This window comes from Balearica regulorum, chromosome 2, assembly GCF_011004875.1.
Source record: "Balearica regulorum gibbericeps isolate bBalReg1 chromosome 2, bBalReg1.pri, whole genome shotgun sequence".
Lineage (NCBI taxonomy): Eukaryota > Metazoa > Chordata > Aves > Gruiformes > Gruidae > Balearica > Balearica regulorum.
In genome coordinates this window covers 160,727,802-160,747,654 of record NC_046185.1, presented here as the reverse complement: position 1 = coordinate 160,747,654, position 19,853 = coordinate 160,727,802, and the positions used below count along the sequence as shown (strand labels likewise).

General features: G+C 39.4%; 1 protein-coding gene across 8 annotated transcripts in view; it reads left to right on the top strand.

Annotated features, from left to right (window-relative positions):
- Nucleotides 1–19,853, top strand: part of GALNT11 (polypeptide N-acetylgalactosaminyltransferase 11) — a 58,037-nt gene that overhangs the window by 4,433 nt on the left and 33,751 nt on the right. For 3 of the 8 annotated variants that reach the window (XM_075746708.1, XM_075746711.1, XM_075746713.1), the window contains exons 2-3: nt 13,829–14,161; nt 18,219–18,342. In XM_075746708.1, coding sequence (XP_075602823.1) covers nt 13,867–14,161; nt 18,219–18,342 — 419 coding nt within the window. In that variant the 5' untranslated portion in view covers nt 13,829–13,866. Of the gene's footprint in view, nt 1–2,144; nt 2,232–3,239; nt 3,529–7,056; nt 7,240–12,554; nt 12,671–13,828; nt 14,162–18,218; nt 18,343–19,853 lie in introns of those variants that run through there. The other 5 variants (XM_075746715.1, XM_075746709.1, XM_075746714.1 and 2 more) reach the window with 5 other exon arrangements.

Below are 19,853 nucleotides of genomic sequence, written 5' to 3'. Positions count from 1 at the left end.
AGAGGCATGCTAAAAAGAAGGTACCTCAGTAAATGATTGCTATGTGCCAAACTGATTTAAGCAAATACTTAATGAACGTTAGGAGCATGTTCATATAGAGGTCTTCTTTTTAGTTTATGTAAAACTATCCAAGTATTGCTTGGCTAAATGACACAGATTTTCTTGTGCAGAGAAGGATTAAATTAGATGCTTTAAACTTTGGAGATCGCCTTAATTAAAACAGACATCCTTTTCCAGGAAGCACAAAACTATCCTGTTTTGATACACAACCCCTTATGAATCAATCTTTGTAGGTATTTTGACTATTCTGCTAATTCCTGAAGTGTACCATCAAGAACAAACGATATCACTGTCTCTGTTGATACCTCTCATATTTGTTAGTGAATTTGCTTTCTAGAAGTGCTTTGTTTAGTTTTATGTTTCCTGGAATACCTTCATTTTGTCAATTGGCATGAATCTCTTATCTCTTGCGTCAGCCGACGCTGAGACTCATTGCCTGTGAAGCAAGAGAAGGCTAAGTTTTGGATTGCACGCTAACCTTCTGTGCTAGTAGTTTGTTGGAAAGCATGGCTCCTAGTGAAGTGGGAAAATGTATTTCTGATCTGCTATTCATTTTGTTGCAACATCCATGATTTCAACATCAAAATCCTGAGTATGTTTTCCCATTGGAAACACTGGCAGTAGATAAGTAGAAGAAAAATGACCAACAGAGGATGGAAAAGGAGTGGTCCACAGCTCTTTCCTCAAAGGGATTTCTGTGGAGAAGGAAAGATTGAGTCTATAAGATCATGCAGAAGGGAATGAAAGACAAAGAGAATTAATTTTTGGCATAACTTGCAGAAGTTTGCTCTCTTTACAGATAGTGTAAAATCTCTTTATGCTAGTGACTTACCATTCTAATCCAACAGTTAATGTCCACACAAATGATTTTTTTTTTTCAGAGGCATGCTAATAGAAGGTCTGTTTACTTACATATTTGGAAAACTCCCTACCCTATTGTCAAATACAGTATTTAGCAAGATAAGCTTAAATTGATAGCTTAGTTTAGATGTGTGAGTGAAAGTGTTTTCATTGACTCCATCTGTAGGTGTGGTCGTACCAGCAATGGTACCTCTTTGATAGTAATACTGTATTGTGTTAAGGGAGGGAAAAAGGGAGAATGTTTCTTATACAGGTATTTGATAGTATAATTTAGAAATAGATTCGCTGGGGGAGCAGAAGGTATGAGTTACTGCTCTTCTAAACCAGAGCTGGTATTTGTATCATCTCCGGTTATTGTGGCCTACTAACCTTTGATATATTTGCCTTAATGCATCAGTCAGGTTTTGTAGGTGAGAGCTGAGACACTGAGATGCTAAGGATCTCATCAAAATTTGTAGCAGAGCAAATAGTTCAACCAGAATGTCCCACAGGTCAATCTGATAACTATATAGATGTCCTGGTTCAGTCAGTGAAATGCAGAGAGAACACGTAGTAGGTTTATACCCTAGGATGATTATTCTTCTTATATTAATGGCTGGAGAAATTAGTGAGAAAATCAGAGAACTAGAGAGAAACTTGTGCACAGAACTTATTTGAAACTTCTATTGAGATGGATCCAACAGCAAGAAGATTGCAGGGTTTTTGGTCTGAGAGTTTCTTACTGGGAAAAACAAAAGTCCCATGCCTCTGCTGTTCCAAATGGCGTGGATACTGTGGACTCTGTGCTAAAGCTTGGAGTGAGAAACTCCAAGTGACCTTTGTTTCTGACATGAGAAATGCAAATGGACATTGAATTCAATTCAGCACCTGCTTTTAGTATTTCTTTCAGTTGTATGTTTTTAAACAATGCCCATCCACCCAGGAAGACTCAGTTAGAACGTGAAGTATTTAAGAAATCTCTAAGATATGACCATGTCGTAATAGCGTGGAAAAACAGAACAATATTTAAGAACTCCAAGCTGTTTACGAGTTAAATATTTTCCTATCAGAGGCAGTTTGGGGATTTAAACTGTAACTTGTTTTAACCTCACTCACAGTTCTGGTGCTACATTTTTTTATTTTTTTTTTTTTTAAAAAAAAACCCAAACAAATAATGTCTGTGTGTGCTAATATCAGTTACTCGGGCTGCATAAAGGAAAGGTGATTGATCGTGGGCTAACCAAACTAAGTTGTGAGGGCAGGCTGCAGTGCTACAGCAAGTAGCTGACAGGCTCGTGCTACCTTACTGTGGCAATTTCTGACATCTGACTGCAAGTGAATGTAACATGTCTGGGATCCAAGTGTGGCGTAATGTATTTTTATGTAAGTTTCTGCATATTGCGAAGGAAAACCCTGCAGAAAAAGAGGGATGAAGTAGACTTGAATGATTTATGGGGAGTAAGCTTGGAAGTCTACGAATTTTGTAATCTGATGCTATAGGATAAGATGCAATGCAACCTTTCTCATTAAGACAATTTCCAATTCTGTAGTACTAGTAATAACTTAATTGCAGCGGTTTTGCATTTTATACATGTTCAGGTATAGTCTTTTCAAGTTTCAAGTCTGAGTTTGCAAATGTCTTTTGTGTATTTCTTTTATATACAGCTGTTGATTTCAGTACTGAGTTCTGCACAAGTGGATAGTAGATGTCTGCTTGGAGCTAACTGCAAATCTGGAATTTGCAGGAAAAACTTGTGCAAAGTGCAGTGTTCATGGTCAGTAGTCACAGGTTTAAAATTGAGACCAGTCAACCCCAGTTTTCATTGTCCCACTCAAAAGTACTTCAGTGAGGTCTGATTTGTTGCCAAATTTGCTGCCAGCTTTTTTGGCAGGAGGGCTGTACAAATGGAAGTCTGATTTTTTTAATTCTATTTATTTTTAGAATTGGAAAATGTGTTTTCACTTTGCTTGTAAAAGACTGGAAAAAAGCCCAAAGCACTTTTGATGAAAAATTTAAGATGAACAGAAAGCATACCTAGACAAATTTCAGTCAAAATATGATTTAGAAAATAAGAAGTAAAGGAATTCTTAGAATTGAAATTTGTATACAACCTAATGATTGCCTTTTTTACTGTGGTCTAATCTGTTAATATTATGATGAAGAATGCCTTAGAAATACACTGACTGATTATACTTCTCTAGTGGGTGGCAGTAAAATTACGAGTCTTGTTTATGCTGCCAAATCCGTGGATCCATATGGATCATGCATCAGCTGAAAAAAGAAAAAAAGAGAGGGAGATATGAACCACCCCCCTGCCGCAAAAATAGAAAAATAGATCGGTGTTCTTGGGGCAGGGTATGCAGTCAAATGAGAAATATCCTTGCAGCATTCATGCCCTAACACACATCCAAATTAGCCTGTTGTCATAGAGAAGGTTGTGCTTGTTACTTTGCTCCAGTTAGGACTTGCGAGCAGTACTCAGCAACAAAGTGTTAAGTTTCAGGCTCAGCATTTTATTGTTCACTGAGAATGAAGACACCAACTGGATTTGACTGCTACTGCAGTAAATGTGTTTTCACCATGTAACCTTGCACTGCTTCCTTAGTGCTGACTCTTCTGGAAAAAAGGTGAGCGCTCTTCTGTTCAGCTGTTCATGTAGAAGTGTGTCTTATCTAATTATTTTGCATGAATCTGTATTTTTACTGTTATTTTGGTGAGCTTTGCAGACATAAAATGCGAGGAACAGCTAAGTAGATTTTAAACATTTAGAAAAGGTATTAAGCAGCTTACTGTGTATAGTTGACCTTGTAAGCTCTCTTACATTTTGCATTTGTATATAGTGCTGGAGGGTTGTTAAACTAACGTTTAGATACATGGATCTTTAATGTGAGAGATATGCATTGAAAAAAGAAGTTGTCAGTGTGGGTTGTTTAATCTTGCTGTTTTCGAAGCCGCATGTGAAGAAGGAAGGGGTGTATTACAAAATGCATGCATCTTTCTTTGGAGACAGTACATGAACATTCTGGCTTCCTTGAGAACTGGCTTTGCTAATGCAAAGAAAATCTCACTGTTTCAATTGGAAGAAAGTATTTATTAGCAATGAAAAGGAAGAAGGTATTTTTAGGACTCCATGAATGGCATGACATGTATTTATATGCCAGATGGCTTGAAGTAACATCCAGCCAAGCAGCCCTATGGTGCAACGTTTGTTAGGGGATAGATAAGAAAATTCTGTGCATATAATCGTGCTTTGGGAAACCAGTAGATTTTTCGAGGGGGAATGAGGACACTGCAGCAGCATGAAACTATCTACTGTATAGTGCTTATTTACTCAGTATTGAGCACTAGGATTTTGGTAAGCTCATGTTTCTAATCCAAGTGTGCTTGCTTTAATCATACTGGACTATTATGTTACTTTTGATGCAATGTTGTACCACTGGTTGTAACTAAAAGGAGTGTTCTTTTCTGTTGTTCATTAACATGAGATTCTGATTCTTAAGAACTTAGAGCCTTTGTGAAATATTCTCACTCCTTGGAGAGAAGGCATGTGTGGGGAGAAAGGTATCCTTTATCAGTAAGGAAAAAAAATTCTAGTACATTTAGTTGTTGACAAAGCAGTGAAAGATGTTACTGCAGAAGATACTTTGAAATTTCTTTAAGGGAGTGTTTTAAATGGAGGTGGTTAAAGAACTTCCTATTTTTATTACAGAAATGCTAAAGTGTTTACTTTCACTCTGGTGTGGCAGCCTGCTAAGTAAAGCTTTTTTACTGGAGTTGAGAAATTCCAAAAAGCTTGATAAGCAGAGTTATGTTCCTAGAGGAGACGTTTCAATATATAGTCCGCAGATTTTAGAATGATGGTATGCAATATTTAGACATCTCTGGTTGAAGTCCAAGACCTGAAATATAAATGAGTATATAAGTCATTTGACAGTGATAAAATAGTGAGGGGTGAGAACCTAAAGACATAAAGAAGATGAATTTTTAAATTTTTCCTAAATCACTTTATACTTTCCAGACTTAGTATACTCATAGTTTCTTAGGTCTTTAACAATTCATGCAACTAGTCTATCTATGTGCCTTTCTTTTTCAAGTATAATGAATGTTACTGGTATTTTAAGATTATTTATCTATAAAGTGTTGATCAAAATTTATATTCATTCCAGGAGGATTTGTTTTAGATGGTATAACATGGATTTGTATAGCTGTGCTGAAATGACTAAACTGTTGGCTCTCAAAGCTTTTAAAGTTGCATTTAGAAGTGACTTACAGAGTCTGATTAAAAATAGATCTTAGTGTGTCATCTCATTAAAATGAATGGGAATGGCGATCTTATGCAAGAGGACAGCTTGTGGTCCACAGTATGTTTCTGTCAATGAGGGTTGCTGTGACTGGAGTTACATTAGTCTTTTTTTAACTCTTTCATTCTCCCACCTTGCACCTCACTAAATATTCTTGATAACATCCCTGTAGGTAGTAGCAGACTGCTATTAGGTTCCTCCCTAAAGCCATCTCTTCTGCAGGCCGAAGAAGCCCAGCGTCTTCAGCTTCTCCTCACAGGACAAGTGTTCCAGCCCATGATAATCCTGGTGTTCTTCCACTGAACTCGTCTGTCTTGTCCTAGCAAATCCCAAACTGGGTACAGTGTTCTTAGTAGTGTTATGTGTGGGGGTGTAATTGCATCCCTCAGTCAGCTGGCTGTGCTCCTATTGATAAGCTGTCATTCCTGCAAGGGTGTACTGCTGGCTCCTGCTTAGCCAGAGCTGGTCCCCAGGCTGTGTCAGGGATGTCTATCCTGGGTGCAGGTCTTAGCATTTGTCCTTGCTGAATGTCATGAGATAGGTTCCTGTAGGCCCAACCTGTCCTTACATGGAGTAGTTACCTGCCTATACTGTGTCAAAAATAACCGCTTAATTCATAAAGTACAATGACCCATCCCTTCTGTCAGGTCAAAAATTAATGGTTGTTTTTAATTACAAACAAACTGGCAGGTAGATCCAATCTGGTGCTAAAACAATCCAGTAGAAGGGTTTTTTGTAAGGAGTTAAATTGGATTGGCACTTAAATTCTGGAGCACATGAAACACTAAACTTTTATTTGGAAATATCTCTGGCTTTTGCTCTGAATGTATGTTCAATGGATGTTGCTCCTGGTGATGTGTGTTGGAGTCTGAAAGAAAAGCTGCACCTAAGGTATCTCTTTTTCATCTTGCCAGTCTATACTGTGACTCTCCCTTAAGACTGGTCGCAACCGAAGAGATGCTTGGAAAGAAATAATTCTCATGAAAGTGCAGAAGCTAGTGTGAATGGCGTCTCTGTGTGATGAGTGTATTATTGGAGTACTAATTCCTAATCTGGCCTCTGTACATCATGCTGTTGTTTGCTAGTGATTGAACAAGAAAATAGGAAAGCCTGTTCATGCTGATGTTTGTTTTGGAAGAGGAGCAATGGTAGCCATAACATCTTGGACGCCAAGAAATATATAAGGAGTTAAGGCTATTAAGAGAGCAAAACTGCATTTGTAAGTAGTGTTACTTTATCTTCTTGGGTTTTTCCCCCAAAATAAATAACAAAGTAAAAATTACAAACATCTGTAGAAGGTCATGTAGCAAATTATTCTAATACTCTCTAGAAAGAGAAAATAAGTTTAATGATTTTTTTTTTTACTAGAATGTTCTTTAAAAATGAAGATTATACACATCTGTTCTTTGCCTTAATATAGGTCCAAAATATACAGGTAGTCTTGCAGGAAATCTGGGTAGTATGAGTTATGTATCCATCTTCATTTTCTTGGGTTTCTTAGAAGAAAAATTGTTTTTGGAAAAACTACAAGCAGACTTTAAGGTTTTCTCAAATAATTCTTACTCCTGTTTCAAAAATCTTGAGATTAATCTGATCCTCTGTTTGACCTCTGACAAACATGAGTTTTGGCACGTTCATGAAATATCTAGTCATACGGTGTGTTTACTAAACCGTTGAGGTTAATCCAAGCAGATGTCAGTGTTTAAGCAGTGGCAGGTCAGAGAGTCTGCAGATACTTTTCTCTTTAAGCCAAAATATTGTGAAATGTGGTTGGCATTTTTTTTTTCATTAAAAATATTGGAGGCTAACACATTGGGCCAGTGTGAGAGCTGCACAGGTTACTAACAACAAGCTGTTGTAGACTTTCTGGGGGAACAGAGTTCTATCATTGTTGGACCAATTATTAAATGAATGTAAATGCTACTGGGTCTGACGTATGAAATGAGTGTCATGCTGGTGTTGTAAGGATGCTACAAGAAGCTGGTGTGACATGGAAAGCAGTATTCCACAGTAATTACTGAAGCTCAAGTCTAGCAGGTAGGCTCCTGGAGGGTTTTTTCAGCTTTGCAATTGATTAACTTTCAGAGACTTTTACTAAGTTACTAATATTTAACTTTTATAGTTCTCGTCAAAAAAATATAAATGATTTACTACTTGTGCAAGGAACTGAGACTTCTGTACTGGAGTTCATGGAAATTAGAGGGGAATATTTTACTCTTAGCACTTCTGGCATGTAGGTCTGCAAACTCAGTACCAAGGCTTTGCCAAAGTCTGAAAGCTATCAGGAAATAAATATATGATAGTCAAAACAGACCAACAAGAGAGACTGAAAGGCAGAATATTTGGTTAGAAATTCTCAGAATACTGTGTCTTTCAGTCTTGGGCTCTTCTGAGCTGGTGGTGATGGGAGCAGCTTCTCAGATAAGTTTTTTCCTTTCTTGGTCACCCCAGTTGCCTCCAGAATAGATTGTAATTTCCTGATGTAGGCGATGCTGCCACCTTGAATGATTTATGTTTGTAATGTTGAAGTATTTCTGCATTGCTAACTATACCAATGCAAACAGCCATAAACTCCATGTATCACTAGGATCTTGTATTTGTGAATGAATGCTTGTAAAATACTTAAAGGTAGTGTTATTTATTATTTGCTGTGAAAGAGCCTATACTGCTGAGGGAGAAGAAACGTCTTCTGGTCATTCTGGATGTTCTTTACTACATGAGCTTTTGGGAAAGAGAATTGTTTGAGGTATTTTTGGAAACTTACTTCTGGCAGCTGTGTTGCTTTTCAGAAATTAAGGGAAGAAACACGATAGACTCTTCAAGCCTAGTCTCAATTACCAGTAAAATCTGTGAGGAACTGTATTGTGAAACAATTCTTCTTGATATATTAAAATAATGATTTTTTTTTAATGGCAATTAGTATTTTTGTTTGCATTTGAATAAATAAATAGAAAAGGGGTTTTAACTATACTGTCCAAATCTATTGGTGACTGAACTCAGTATTACAATATTTTTTGCATAGGTGAAAATTATTCTTATGAGCCCATTGACATTATTATCTGGATAATGCAATTCTGCTTTTTTGATTTCAGTTGTTTCTGTCTAACTGTTCAAACCTGCTAGTTCTGCTAGCATTAGCAGAGCTTTAGGGGTGTTGAGTTAAAAATACATATAATCTGTTTTTCTCATGCAATATGTATCAGGGCTGAGCAAGATATTAATACTTTGGATTTGAAAGGCATATCCTTTGCATCTCCTGTATTCAGGAACATCTTGTCTCCATTAAAAATAAAAGTGGGGGGGGGGGGGGGGGAAACCAAACCAAGAATGGTTTGGCTTTGCTTACGTTTCAAAATCCTGCTTGGAGAAACCAACTGGGAGAGGATGGATGTTTAAGACAATCATCAGAGTATTGCGACCATGCATAGGCAGTCAGAGGCAGTTGTTGGGTAAATTGTTAAAGCACGTTTCCTAGAAGACTTCACAGCACTGGAGAGCGAAGGAGTCTGACAGGTAAGGTTTGTATTCACTGTGTCTAGATGGCTTGCAGAAGAAAGTCAAAGATAGGGAGATGGATGAAGTAAGAATTGAGAGCCAAGTGGCTGCCTCTGTGAAATGAGTGTTTCCTCCTGGGTCCCTGTGACCAGCTGAAGTATTCTCACCTCCCTCCCTCTAGCATGTATCAAAGTGGTTATTTTTTCTGATGCGTGCTGAAATGAGTGAAGGAATATTTGTTTTCTTGATATAAGGAGGACCAAGTGGATGAGGCCCTCTATAGACAGATAGGAGCAGCCTCATGTCCACAAGCACTGGTCCTCATGGAGGACTTCAGCCATCTCCTGTACCTGTTGGAGGAACAACACACCAGGGCATAAGCAGTCCAGGAAGTTCCTGGGATGCATCGATGACAACTTCCTTCTCCCAGCGATAGAGGAGCCAAGGAGAGGTGCTATGCTGGACCTTGTTCTCACCAACAAGGAGGGGCTGTTGGGGAATGTGAGGCTCAAGGGCAGCCTTGGCTGCAGTGACCATGAAACAGAGTTCAAGATCCTTAGGGCAGCAGGGAGGGTGCACATCAAGCTCACTACCCTGGACTTCAGGAGAGCAGACTTTGGCCTCTTCAGGGATCTGCTTGGTAGAGTACCATAGGACAAAGCCCTGGAGGGAAGAGGGGCATGAGAAAGCTGGTTACTATTCAAGGATCATCTCCTCCAAGCACAGGAGCGATGCATCCCAACAAAGAGGAAGTCAGGCAAAAATGTCAGAAGGCCTGCATGGATGAACAAGGAGCTCCTGGACAAACTCAGATGCAGAAAGGAAGCCCACAGAGGCTGGAAGCAAGGGTGGGTAGCCTGGAGGAGTACAGAGAAGTTACCTGAGCATCCAGGGATCAGGTTAGGAAAGCTAAAGCCCTGGTAGAATTAAATCTGGCCAGGGACATCAAGGGCAACAAGAAAAGCTTCTATGGATACATCAGTGATAAAAGAAAGACTAGGGAAAACGTGGGTCCTCTCCAGAATGAAATGGGAGACCTGGTTACCCAGGATATAGAGAAGGTATTCAATGACTTTTGCCTCAGTTTTCACCATCAGGTTCTCTAGCCACACCACCCATGTCGCAGAAGACAAAGGCAGGTACTGGGAGAATGAAGAACCATCTACTGTAGAAGAAGATCAGATTCAAGACCATCTAAGGCACCTGAAGGTGCACAAGTCCGTGAGACCTGATCAGATGCATCCGTGGGTCCTGAGGGAACTGGTGGATGAAGTGGCTAAGCCACCAGCCATTGTATTTGAGAAGCTGTGGCAGTCCGGTGAAGTTCCCACTGACTGGAAAAGGGGAAACAGAACCCCCATTTTTAAAAAAGGGGAAAAAAGGAAGACTCAGGGAACTACAGGCTACTCAGTCTCACCTCTGTGCCTGGGGTTGTTCAGCCTGGAGAAGAGAAGGCTACAGGGAGACCTTATAGCAGCCTTCTAGTACCTAATGGGGCCTACAGGAAAGCTGGAGAGGGGCTTTTTACAAGGGCATGGAGTGATAGGAAAAGGGGTAATGGGTTTAAAGCTGAAAAAGTGTAGATTTAGATTAGATATTAGGAAGAAATTCTTCACTGTAAGGGTGGTGAGATGCTGGAACGGGTTGCCCAGAGAACCTATGGATGCCCCATCCCTGGAAGTGTTCAGGTTGGATGGGGCTTTGGGCAACGTGGTCTAGTGGAGGGTGTCCTTGCCCATGGCAGGGGGATTGGAACTACATGGTGTTTAAGGTCCCTTCCAATCCAAACCATTCTATGGTTCTATGATACTGAGGAGAGGTGGAGATGTATCAATGTGATTGTACTTTGTACACAGAAAAGTATAGGGCTGGAAATGTTCTCCTGGTTCCTCAGGGCAGGTCCCAAGCAGGACTGGCATTGCTTAGGACTTGAAAACCTATTGTGGCCTCTTTGCTAAAACGCATCTGTAGGAAGTCATGGTCAACCTAAATGGTCTAAAACTGGAGTGTGCAGCTCTGATGCAGATTGACACTCCTGTGGCTGCTTAAACGGTAGAAGTAGTTGAAATCCATAGGACAGTGGTTGTGTAAATGTGTATGTGTTGGTGAATGAAGTAAATTAATAAGCCTTAATGTGCTTTTCATAGACAGGGTTTCATTTTTTTCCCATTCTGCCTTCGAAGTTAAGTGTCTAACAAAACATTTGGTACTTAGAGAAAATAAATAGCAAGTCTGTATTTTCCTGCCAAATGTATTACCAAATGTCTTGTTTGAATAGCAAGTTACCGAAAGGGCCTAGTCATCTGCGTTGTGGAGGTTCTCTCATTTGATTTAAATGCAGTATTTCAACCTTTGTATCCTTCTACAAAACTGCGAAACAGTGAAGGAGAGGAAAAGAAGGTGAAGCAGTTCTGCTCTAGCAAGGAGCATGTGGAAATAGTATCATGCTCAGTTTTGCATTTGTTGCCTTTTAAGAGTATGTGTGCTTTCAGCCTGGTCAGAAGGCTTTCTGGAGATCGAGATGTAGAGCAGTCTTATCACTGGTGATTACTAATTTATTTCTTCCTCTTTAAGCTGAGTATGCCTGATGTCAGTCACAGCAAACTTTAGTATGGCTAGAAGTGCCACAGCAGCAAGGTGGAGCTCTGTGCTGTAAAGGAGAGAGGTGCAAGAAGCTGGAGAAATACTTAGTCCATGATGAATTCTGCTCTGCGTGCCTGTCTTCCTACTGTTACCTGAGATAGCAAGGGTTATTTTTGGTTTTCCTATGTAAGCTGCAGTATAAGTGTATCCTTAAACAGCTCTGAAATGAAAAGATTCCTCTGTTACAGTAATTTTTGTCTTATTAGAACAATCCTGTTCCACAATGTAAGTGTATGTGCCATGATGTTAGGGTTGTGTGTCTGTGTTAAAATAGTGAATGGAAAAAACAACTCGAGCGGGTTTTGAGGAGCAGTATATAAGGCTTAGACAAGTCTTACAGCAAATGACCTCCTTGTGGCCCTGCAAAAAACCCCTGGCAAGCACCCAGATCTTCTTTTACGGATAAGTATTAATTGTCTGGAGACTGTCTGGCAAGAAGAATTATTACGATGAGAGGATACAACTGTTTATCTAATCTTGCTCCTTTGCAGCCTCGCGTGCTTTTTCTGAGCCTAGATTCTCCTTGATATGATCGTTCACCACTGTTCGCACAGGGAATAAGGCATTCGGGATTGGTGGTCTGTACCTCTTCAACTTGTAAATGCATTCTGTTAACTAGAATGAGGTTTTTCTGAATCATTTCTGCCCCAGAGCGTTTGTTGCCTGACTAATTTCATGGCTCTACAGTTAAGCAGCAAGATTTCAGTGTGACAGTGCTAGAGAAAGAGCCTGTTTCACAGAGCATGCAATTCATCTGTACGCACAGGGTCAGTATGAGATTTAAACCCTGGTTAAGACATTTTTAAGCTCCTTGAGCTTTACTTCTGCATAGATCGTTGCCTTGCAGAAGTAAGGGAGTTTGACATGGTAAGAATAATGGGTAAATGATTTTTTGAGGAGTGGGGTGTTTGGGTTTTTGTGGGTGTTTTTTTTTTCTTTTTTTCTTTATTTTACTTTGTAGATATTTTGGTTTTGGAAGGGAGACAGTGACCTGCTGCAGTATGGGAAATACGAGCTTGAATTTTGATGTTTTTTTTTGGATGCAAGTCACTTAGGACTCAGAATTACATTGCCAAAATAAGTGGGATCTTTATAGGTTTCTTTGGGATCATGAACACCTTCTACCTCTGTCTAGTAGTTTTCCATATTGAGAAGGGAATAATCTGTTTGTACTCATAAATGTTGTTGTGGTTTGTTCTTTGCCAGGCTGACCTGAAGACTTCTGGTAGTTTCTGACTTCTTGAGAAGTCTGAAAAATGCATCAGCATAAATCCTTGACTCTCACCCCAACACTTTGTTTTCTTAAAACAAATGTTTTGCTAATTAAAAGGTGATTAAATGGTTTCCTAACTTTTTGTTACTATATGAAAAATTTGTTGTGGTTAGATAATGATGAGAGAAATTTAATTCTTTGAGTTAATGTTTTCCTTAGTTTTGGGACCTGAGCTGTATAGGTGTGGAGGATTTTTTTTTGTAACCTTTTTTAGATTTGAGAAACTCCAGAAAGTTTACCTGATTCTCCTGGGCTATAAATAAAATGTTATCACCAGCTCCATATGCTTCACTTCAGGGATTTGCTTATGATAGAAATTTTCGATATAACTTGGGGAAATTGTGTTGGTGGATGGGTGCCTAAAGTAAAACTCTGGGCTGGGTTGCTTCCTTCCAGCTCTAGGTCATCTCCTACAGGGAGTACGGAAGCTCTTCTGGAGTCTACAGAGACTGTAGGAACCTGGTAAATGACCTTGGAGCTTTTTGCTCTTTCCCTATCCCATATCTGTTTCCTTTCTTTCTGCAGACAAGAGTATCTGTAAGCGTGACTGTCTTGATGTTATGTGTTGTTAAATTGCACCCCATGATTTCTGGAATTTCTGGGATGCTCGTGATAGTTGTTCTTAAATCTGGGGCAAGGAGGACTGAACTATGTAGCTTTCTGAGGCTGTGCTCTCTCATTCTGTGCTTTAGGATAGGAACTGAACTACAAAAATGGACATGTCTGGACATAGTCTTGGGCAACTGGCACAAGGTGGCTCTGCTTAAGAGAGTTGGACAAGGTGACCTCCAGAGGTCCCTTCCAAACTCAACCAGTCTGTGAAGAATCAATTCCCTGAGTGTAGTATATTTAGTTATAGCGATATGTTTAAATGAATGCAGTCATACAAGGAATCTACTGTTGTGGAGGAGAGATAATTACATAACTTATGAGGAACAATTAATCATTTTTACCTTTAGTTGTGATGTGTCACTGGGCTGTTAGTGATTGCTTCATGTTTTAAAGCAGTAGTATCTACACAGATTGTGCGAACAAGTCATGTTTATTATTTGAATAGGAAAGTGAAAAGGATTTAATTCTTAAGGTCTGTGCTTAAAGTTTAGGTTCCAAAAATCATTTAGTGGAAGAGCAACCTATAGAATGCATATCTTAATGTACAGACCTGATGAGGTAACAGACAGCAGTCTCAAAATGTGTGGTTTTGCTCTCTTTCAGGTAATTGAGAATGGGTCCTCAATGATGCTAAGTCTACAATGGGAAGTGTCACACTTCGCTATTTCTGCTATGGGTGCCTTTTCACATCTGTGACCTGGACACTTCTGCTCTTTGTTTATTTCAACTTCAGTGAAGAGAACCAGTCCTTCAAGAATGTGCCCGTCAAGGGGCTGGAACCTCAGAGGCCATTTCCAAAAAAGTTCTACCCCCGTTTTACGCGGGGGCCTGTTCATATACCTGAATTGCAACAGAAAGAAAGTAAGATAGGAAATCCTCTTCGAAATCATGTCCAGGACCCAGTTAAGGGGCAGGTAGAATTCTCTCCTGAAATGGGTAAGTGGCTTTCAGTGTTGGTGACAAAATTGTTAAAACAGTAGAAGAAATGAGATAGTAAGGTTGGTTTGTGGGGTTGTTTTTTGTTGTTTTTTTTTAAAGGATCACAGGGAAAATTGTGTAATGAAGTAGTTTTGTTCGTTAAAATGCAGGTGGTACTAGTTGCTCTCTTCTTTAGGAATTACTTGAAATTTATTCTCTTGTGTTTAATCCAAAATATGCTATTCATAACATTTACAGCTGTGCTGTGGAAGTGCTAATGAGGAGGACTGTATTGCAGCAAGGTGTCTACCCTTGATGTAGTTCTTGCTTTTGGAAGGTTCAGTATATGCTTGTTTCACATCTTACACCTATGTTGACTGGGCTCAAATACATGAACTTTTATTAGCCACAGAGAAACTCTGAAGAGAAACTCTGCCTATATGCAGTAATTAAAAATAGCTTGATAATAAATATACAATGAAGAGGACCCATTGACTTGGAGAATATCCTTGGACTATGAAATAATCTACAAAAAATGTGTGTGGGACAAATTACAATGAAAGATTTATTGAGATGACAGTGTTTAGGGCCAAATCCTACTTACTTTGCACCAACAAATGTCTGTGCATTTCATTGAAGCATATTTCATCAATGAGGTGATTTGGGTTTGTCTTCCAAACTTGTCTTCCAAACTAAAATGCTTTGTATATTAAACTGCTTCTATATTTAACTGCTTGCAGCTAAGTGTTCGCTGGTGTGTTCAGATATGCAAACTGAGGCATGTTGCATACTGGCCTGCAACTTGCTCTTAGTCTGGAAGCAGATGTTGAGTGTTGTGGTATCAGTGTCTGCTGCTTTGGGAAGTATGGCAGGAGTTTAATACTCATATCTGATTGAAATCCTCTGTCGTTACTTTGGAGCAACGCTGGATCACCAGCTTCAAGAGTCTGTAGAACTTTACCAAATTTCAGTTTCTGAGTTGGTCATTAGACCTGTGTGACCTGTATGGCCCTTTCTTTCCAACTGTTCAGTACTGGCCAGGAAAGAAATTGGACCTTTTTAACTGAGAAGTCCCTTGATCTTCAAACCAAGTGACTGGTTTGGTTGGTGAAAGCCAAGGGGAATTTATAGTGCCAGGATAAATTCCACATGAATCATTGGGAGACAGCTGGCTTTCTGTTAGATCAGGTGCTCCAGGAAAGGGCTTCCTGTCTGTCTAGGGTAGAGCAATGATAAACACACAAAGACTAAAAAACAAAACAGTTTGGCATGTGATAGCCAAAACCAAACTATCATCTGGTAGAACAATCTCTCTCTTTTTTTTTAAATCTGGGAGAGCCACATAATACTGCTGAAGTAAAGTCTAAACTGATGTTTCGATTGTAAAGCCTTTATTTTCCAAGGGCTTTTATCTGCTGTTTGGACTGAAATCTTTCAAGCCTTTTGCTTGCATTTTGGATATTGTCCTTCATGAGAATGTTTTAAAAATACTAGCATTCCTTCTTGTCTATTTTCAGAAGATCAGAAAAAAGTAGTTAATGGTTGGTTATGGACATGTTGTAGAATGAAACGTTCGGTATGTGGTTCTTAAGCTCATTCTTCGTATAAAGAAAATGTTTTAAGTTGACCCAGTGTCACAGTATTACTGTGAATTCAAGAATGGTTGAGCTGGGTGTCTGAACTGACAAACTGGAAACCTTACTTGGGTATGTGGTTCAAAGGACTGACTTACCACTTTAGATCACTAGTGCTGGAGGAGTGACACTGCCACTGAACAGACCTCATTCCTGCCCCCACGATGCAACTTATCTGCAGTGGGAGCACTCATCCATGAGCATGATAGCATCAGTCACCACAAGACATACTATGTGGGTGTACACCACGTCTTTTGTAGATAGCCATACCCAGCACTTCCCGCTCGGTCCTGCACAAATGTCAAAGTATCTACTCTTGAGGTGTTTATAGTGCAGCTGCATTGCCATTGCTGTACTCAAGACTAAAAGCAACAGGGTGGGAAATGTAAATGATCGGAATGTGGATGTGCAGAATTCCTTCTAGAGGGTCATCTCATACCTATAAGTAGACTTTGCTGAAAGACAACTGGTAGTGACACAGCTGTATTCTGAAGGCCAACCAAGACTGCTTGTTTGAAAAGGAAGAAGGCTTAAAAACTTTTTTAATGACCTTTTTCTTCTGTTTTTTAACCCATCTTATTTTCTCTGGGCTTGAGCTCAGCTGGCTTTTGCGTAGCTGTTGAAAAGTGGAGACCATGAGATATGAAAAGAGGCTGAGAGGACTGGGTTTATTCTGCCTTGGAGAGAAGGCTGAGGGGTGACATTTTGTTGCTGTCAACAGCAACTGAATGGGAGACTGTAGGGAGGATGGAGCCAGACACTTTCAGGAGGTGCATGGAATTATGATAAGAAATTAAAGTGAGGAGGAGATTTCTATATCAACCCCATTCCCCGTCCCCCTGTGCTGCTGGGAGGGAAGGGGGGAGAAAAATAGAAAGTGAAGTTGAGCCCAAGAAGAAGGGAGGGGTGAGGGGAAGGTGTTTTAAGATTTGGGTTTATTCCTTATTATCCAACTTCGATTTGATTGGCAATAAATTAAGTTTATTTTGCCAAGTCGAATCTGTTTTGCCTGTGATGGTAATTGGTGAGTTATCTATCCCTGTCATTCTCTCGACCCAGGAGCCTTTTGTTATGTTTTCTCTCCTCTGTCTAGCTGAGGAAGGCAGTGATGGAGTGGCTTTGGTGGACACCTGGCCTCCAGCCAGGGTCAACCCACCATAGAGGAAAAACATTTTCAGTGCGATGGTGGTCAAATGTCTGAACAGAGACATGAAGAGGTTGTAGAATCTCCATCCTTGGAGATACTGGAGGCTTTGAAAACTTAACGGGACAAGTTCTGAGCAACCTGATCTAGTTGGACCTGCTTTGAGCAGAGGATTAAAATAGGTGTCCCTTCCAGCCTAAATTAGTCTATGATTCTATGAAACATGTTATCCTGGATGCATGGTAGCCTGTGAATGGGGAACACCCTTGTTAATTATTTGCTGCAAATTTTGAACCATATGAAGATGATGGACAGGGTGGAAGGAAATAAATTACATGATCCCTGCTCACTTCTTATACAGAAATTTTAGTGAAATTGCTTTTGTAGCTTGATAATAGCTGGAGAGGACATATGCAACTGTATGCAGCCAGCTGAACAGAGACAGTAAGTCATTGCTCTGCTTCTTGGAATGCTGCAGAAGTGGCTACCACTTCCCTTCTCTCCCTCCTTTTTTTCTGTAGAAGAGTTGAGTGAAGCACCATAACATTTTGTTTGAATTCACACTGATGAGTGTATGGCTCCATGAGAGTGTGGTCCGTGGTGCTGAGTCAAGGCAGGCTTGATGGCATTGAGGATTTCAACCTTGGCCTCTAGCAGTGTATGTATTTATAGTAGCAATTGCTGCCTCTGCCATGCTCGGCAACAGTTGATGCTTCTGCTAAAATAAACAATAAACCAGCTAGCTCTTGCTATTTTACTTGCTGTCAAAGTCCCAGGTGATACAAACACAAAGTTTACAGGTTTTTCATAGCTATTTTTATGTTACTGCAGACTTGAAAAACCTGCGTGAAACTGGAGCTTCTATTGTGAGGGTTTTTCTATTTTTCTAAATGTATTTTCTCTCTCAAAAAATCCCATTACAGACCCTTCATCTGGATGGGTGCTGATGCATCGTGTGCCGCAGTCTATCTTCTGTTGCGTGTTTGATGTTGGTTTTTAGGTAGTGCTAAGATTTAGAGGCCATTTAAGTGAAGGGAATATGTCTCGTAAGGTAATAAAATGAAATCATTCTCCAAATACTGAAGGCTCCATTGTGTTTATTATAGCTGCAAGGGCTACTCATAAGTACTATCTGTTTGTGAGAGGTAACAAAAATAATTGCACAAAAATATACTTTTCAAAAATCCCTCTAGTTTTGCAGAGCATAATTGGGTTTAGGGGGGGTTAAAGCATACATTTGAATCCTTGATTGTTTCCAAAGGATGTTTTTGAGCCTGTAAACTGATTTTTTTTTCAGGAATGATTTTTAATGAAGAAGATCAGGAAGTGAGAGACCTGGGCTATCAGAAGCATGCTTTCAATATGCTTATCAGTAATCGGCTGGGATACCACAGGGAGGTGCCTGATACAAGAGATGCGAAGTACGTACTGATTTTTGGAGACAATATGGTGTAATTTCATGTGCTCAAGGACTTGTTACGTTATGCTTGATGTAGTATTTAACATTTTTGTATTACATTTCTGTTAGATATTCTTTCAGCTTCCTGTATTACTAACGGCAGTTTTTCAGCTATTTAAACAGCAATGCCTGAGGTTAGGATTTTTATTCTTTCTTCTCTTCTGTCTTTTTTGATTGAATAGTGTTTCTGGAAATCTAATTTTTTGCCATCAGGAGAAGGTATGTGATAGGTAAAGTCCCACAGAAATCAGGCTTCATGAAAAAAGAAAGACAGCTACTCCCTAAACCCAAAGTTTTTTCCTGATTATTAATTCCCTTTAAGATTGTTTAATGAAGAACCAGATTGGATACATGTTTATTCAAAATTTTATCATATTAGTTTATTTTTTTGAGAGTAGTAGGATTGGCAGACAGCTATTTTGATAGAAACAAGATTCCGAAAGTAATACTTCGAATAAAAGTCAATGTGGAAAAGACCTAGGAATCGAACTTTCTTTCCAGCAATACTAAGATTACGTGTCTGATGTCTCTTTCATCTTGCTAGCTGTGTACTTGGTTACTTAAAGCGAGCTACAATATTTTTATTTTTTGAAGCTTCATTTTGAGATACTCAGTACTGTAACTACCAGAAGAGATGCTATAATTCTGCTTGGTACTTTTTAAGGATGGACATTAAATGTTCCAGTGCCCAAGTCAGTGAGAGACTTTGACCTTATGTACTATTTCACATTTGTTGTAAGCTTACAGAGGATAAGATATAAGCATGACTGCTGACAAAGACTGTCTGTTTCTCAGTTAAAGTCCTTGGTTAGTATCTGGATTGCACTGCTCTGCTCTGAATGCTTTCTATTAAAAAGCAGATTTTTTTTCTCTATAATCTCTGATGCATATGGGGGGAAAAAAGCCCACCACTGTAACAAGAATTAAAAAAACCCCAACACTGAACTTAAAAATAAACAAACATACATCTGTTTTTCTAGTGGTTTCTCTGGTATGGGTAAAGGTAATGAATTGTACTTGTTGAAATGTCTCTCCCAGGAGCTAAGTTCATTCCAAGTCTATGAAGGCTTCTCTTGTATACTTCTGGGGTTTTGTTTATAGTTTCTTATTTTTATTGGATTCCCTTGTGCCTGGCATCTTCAAGTGGCATTAATCTGTGATACTGTGCCCTATTAGAAGTATGGAGAAAATTTGAAAATAAGGCAAAAGAAAGAATGATCCTCTGCTTTGTGTGAGATTCACCTTGCAGATTAAGATGCTTAATTTTAGGTATGTTAGTTGTCTCTGCTTTTATTTGTAATTAGCAGAGATCTAGTCAATGCAGTTAATGGAGCATGCAGAGCTCTTCAGCTGACAAAACACGCTTGTCAGCATTAGGGTAAGCTGAGTGCTATCTATACTCCACTGACAGCAGTGACTAAACTTAAATGTTTTAATCCGCAGGCTGAATCCCAGCCTTGGTTGTCTAAATAG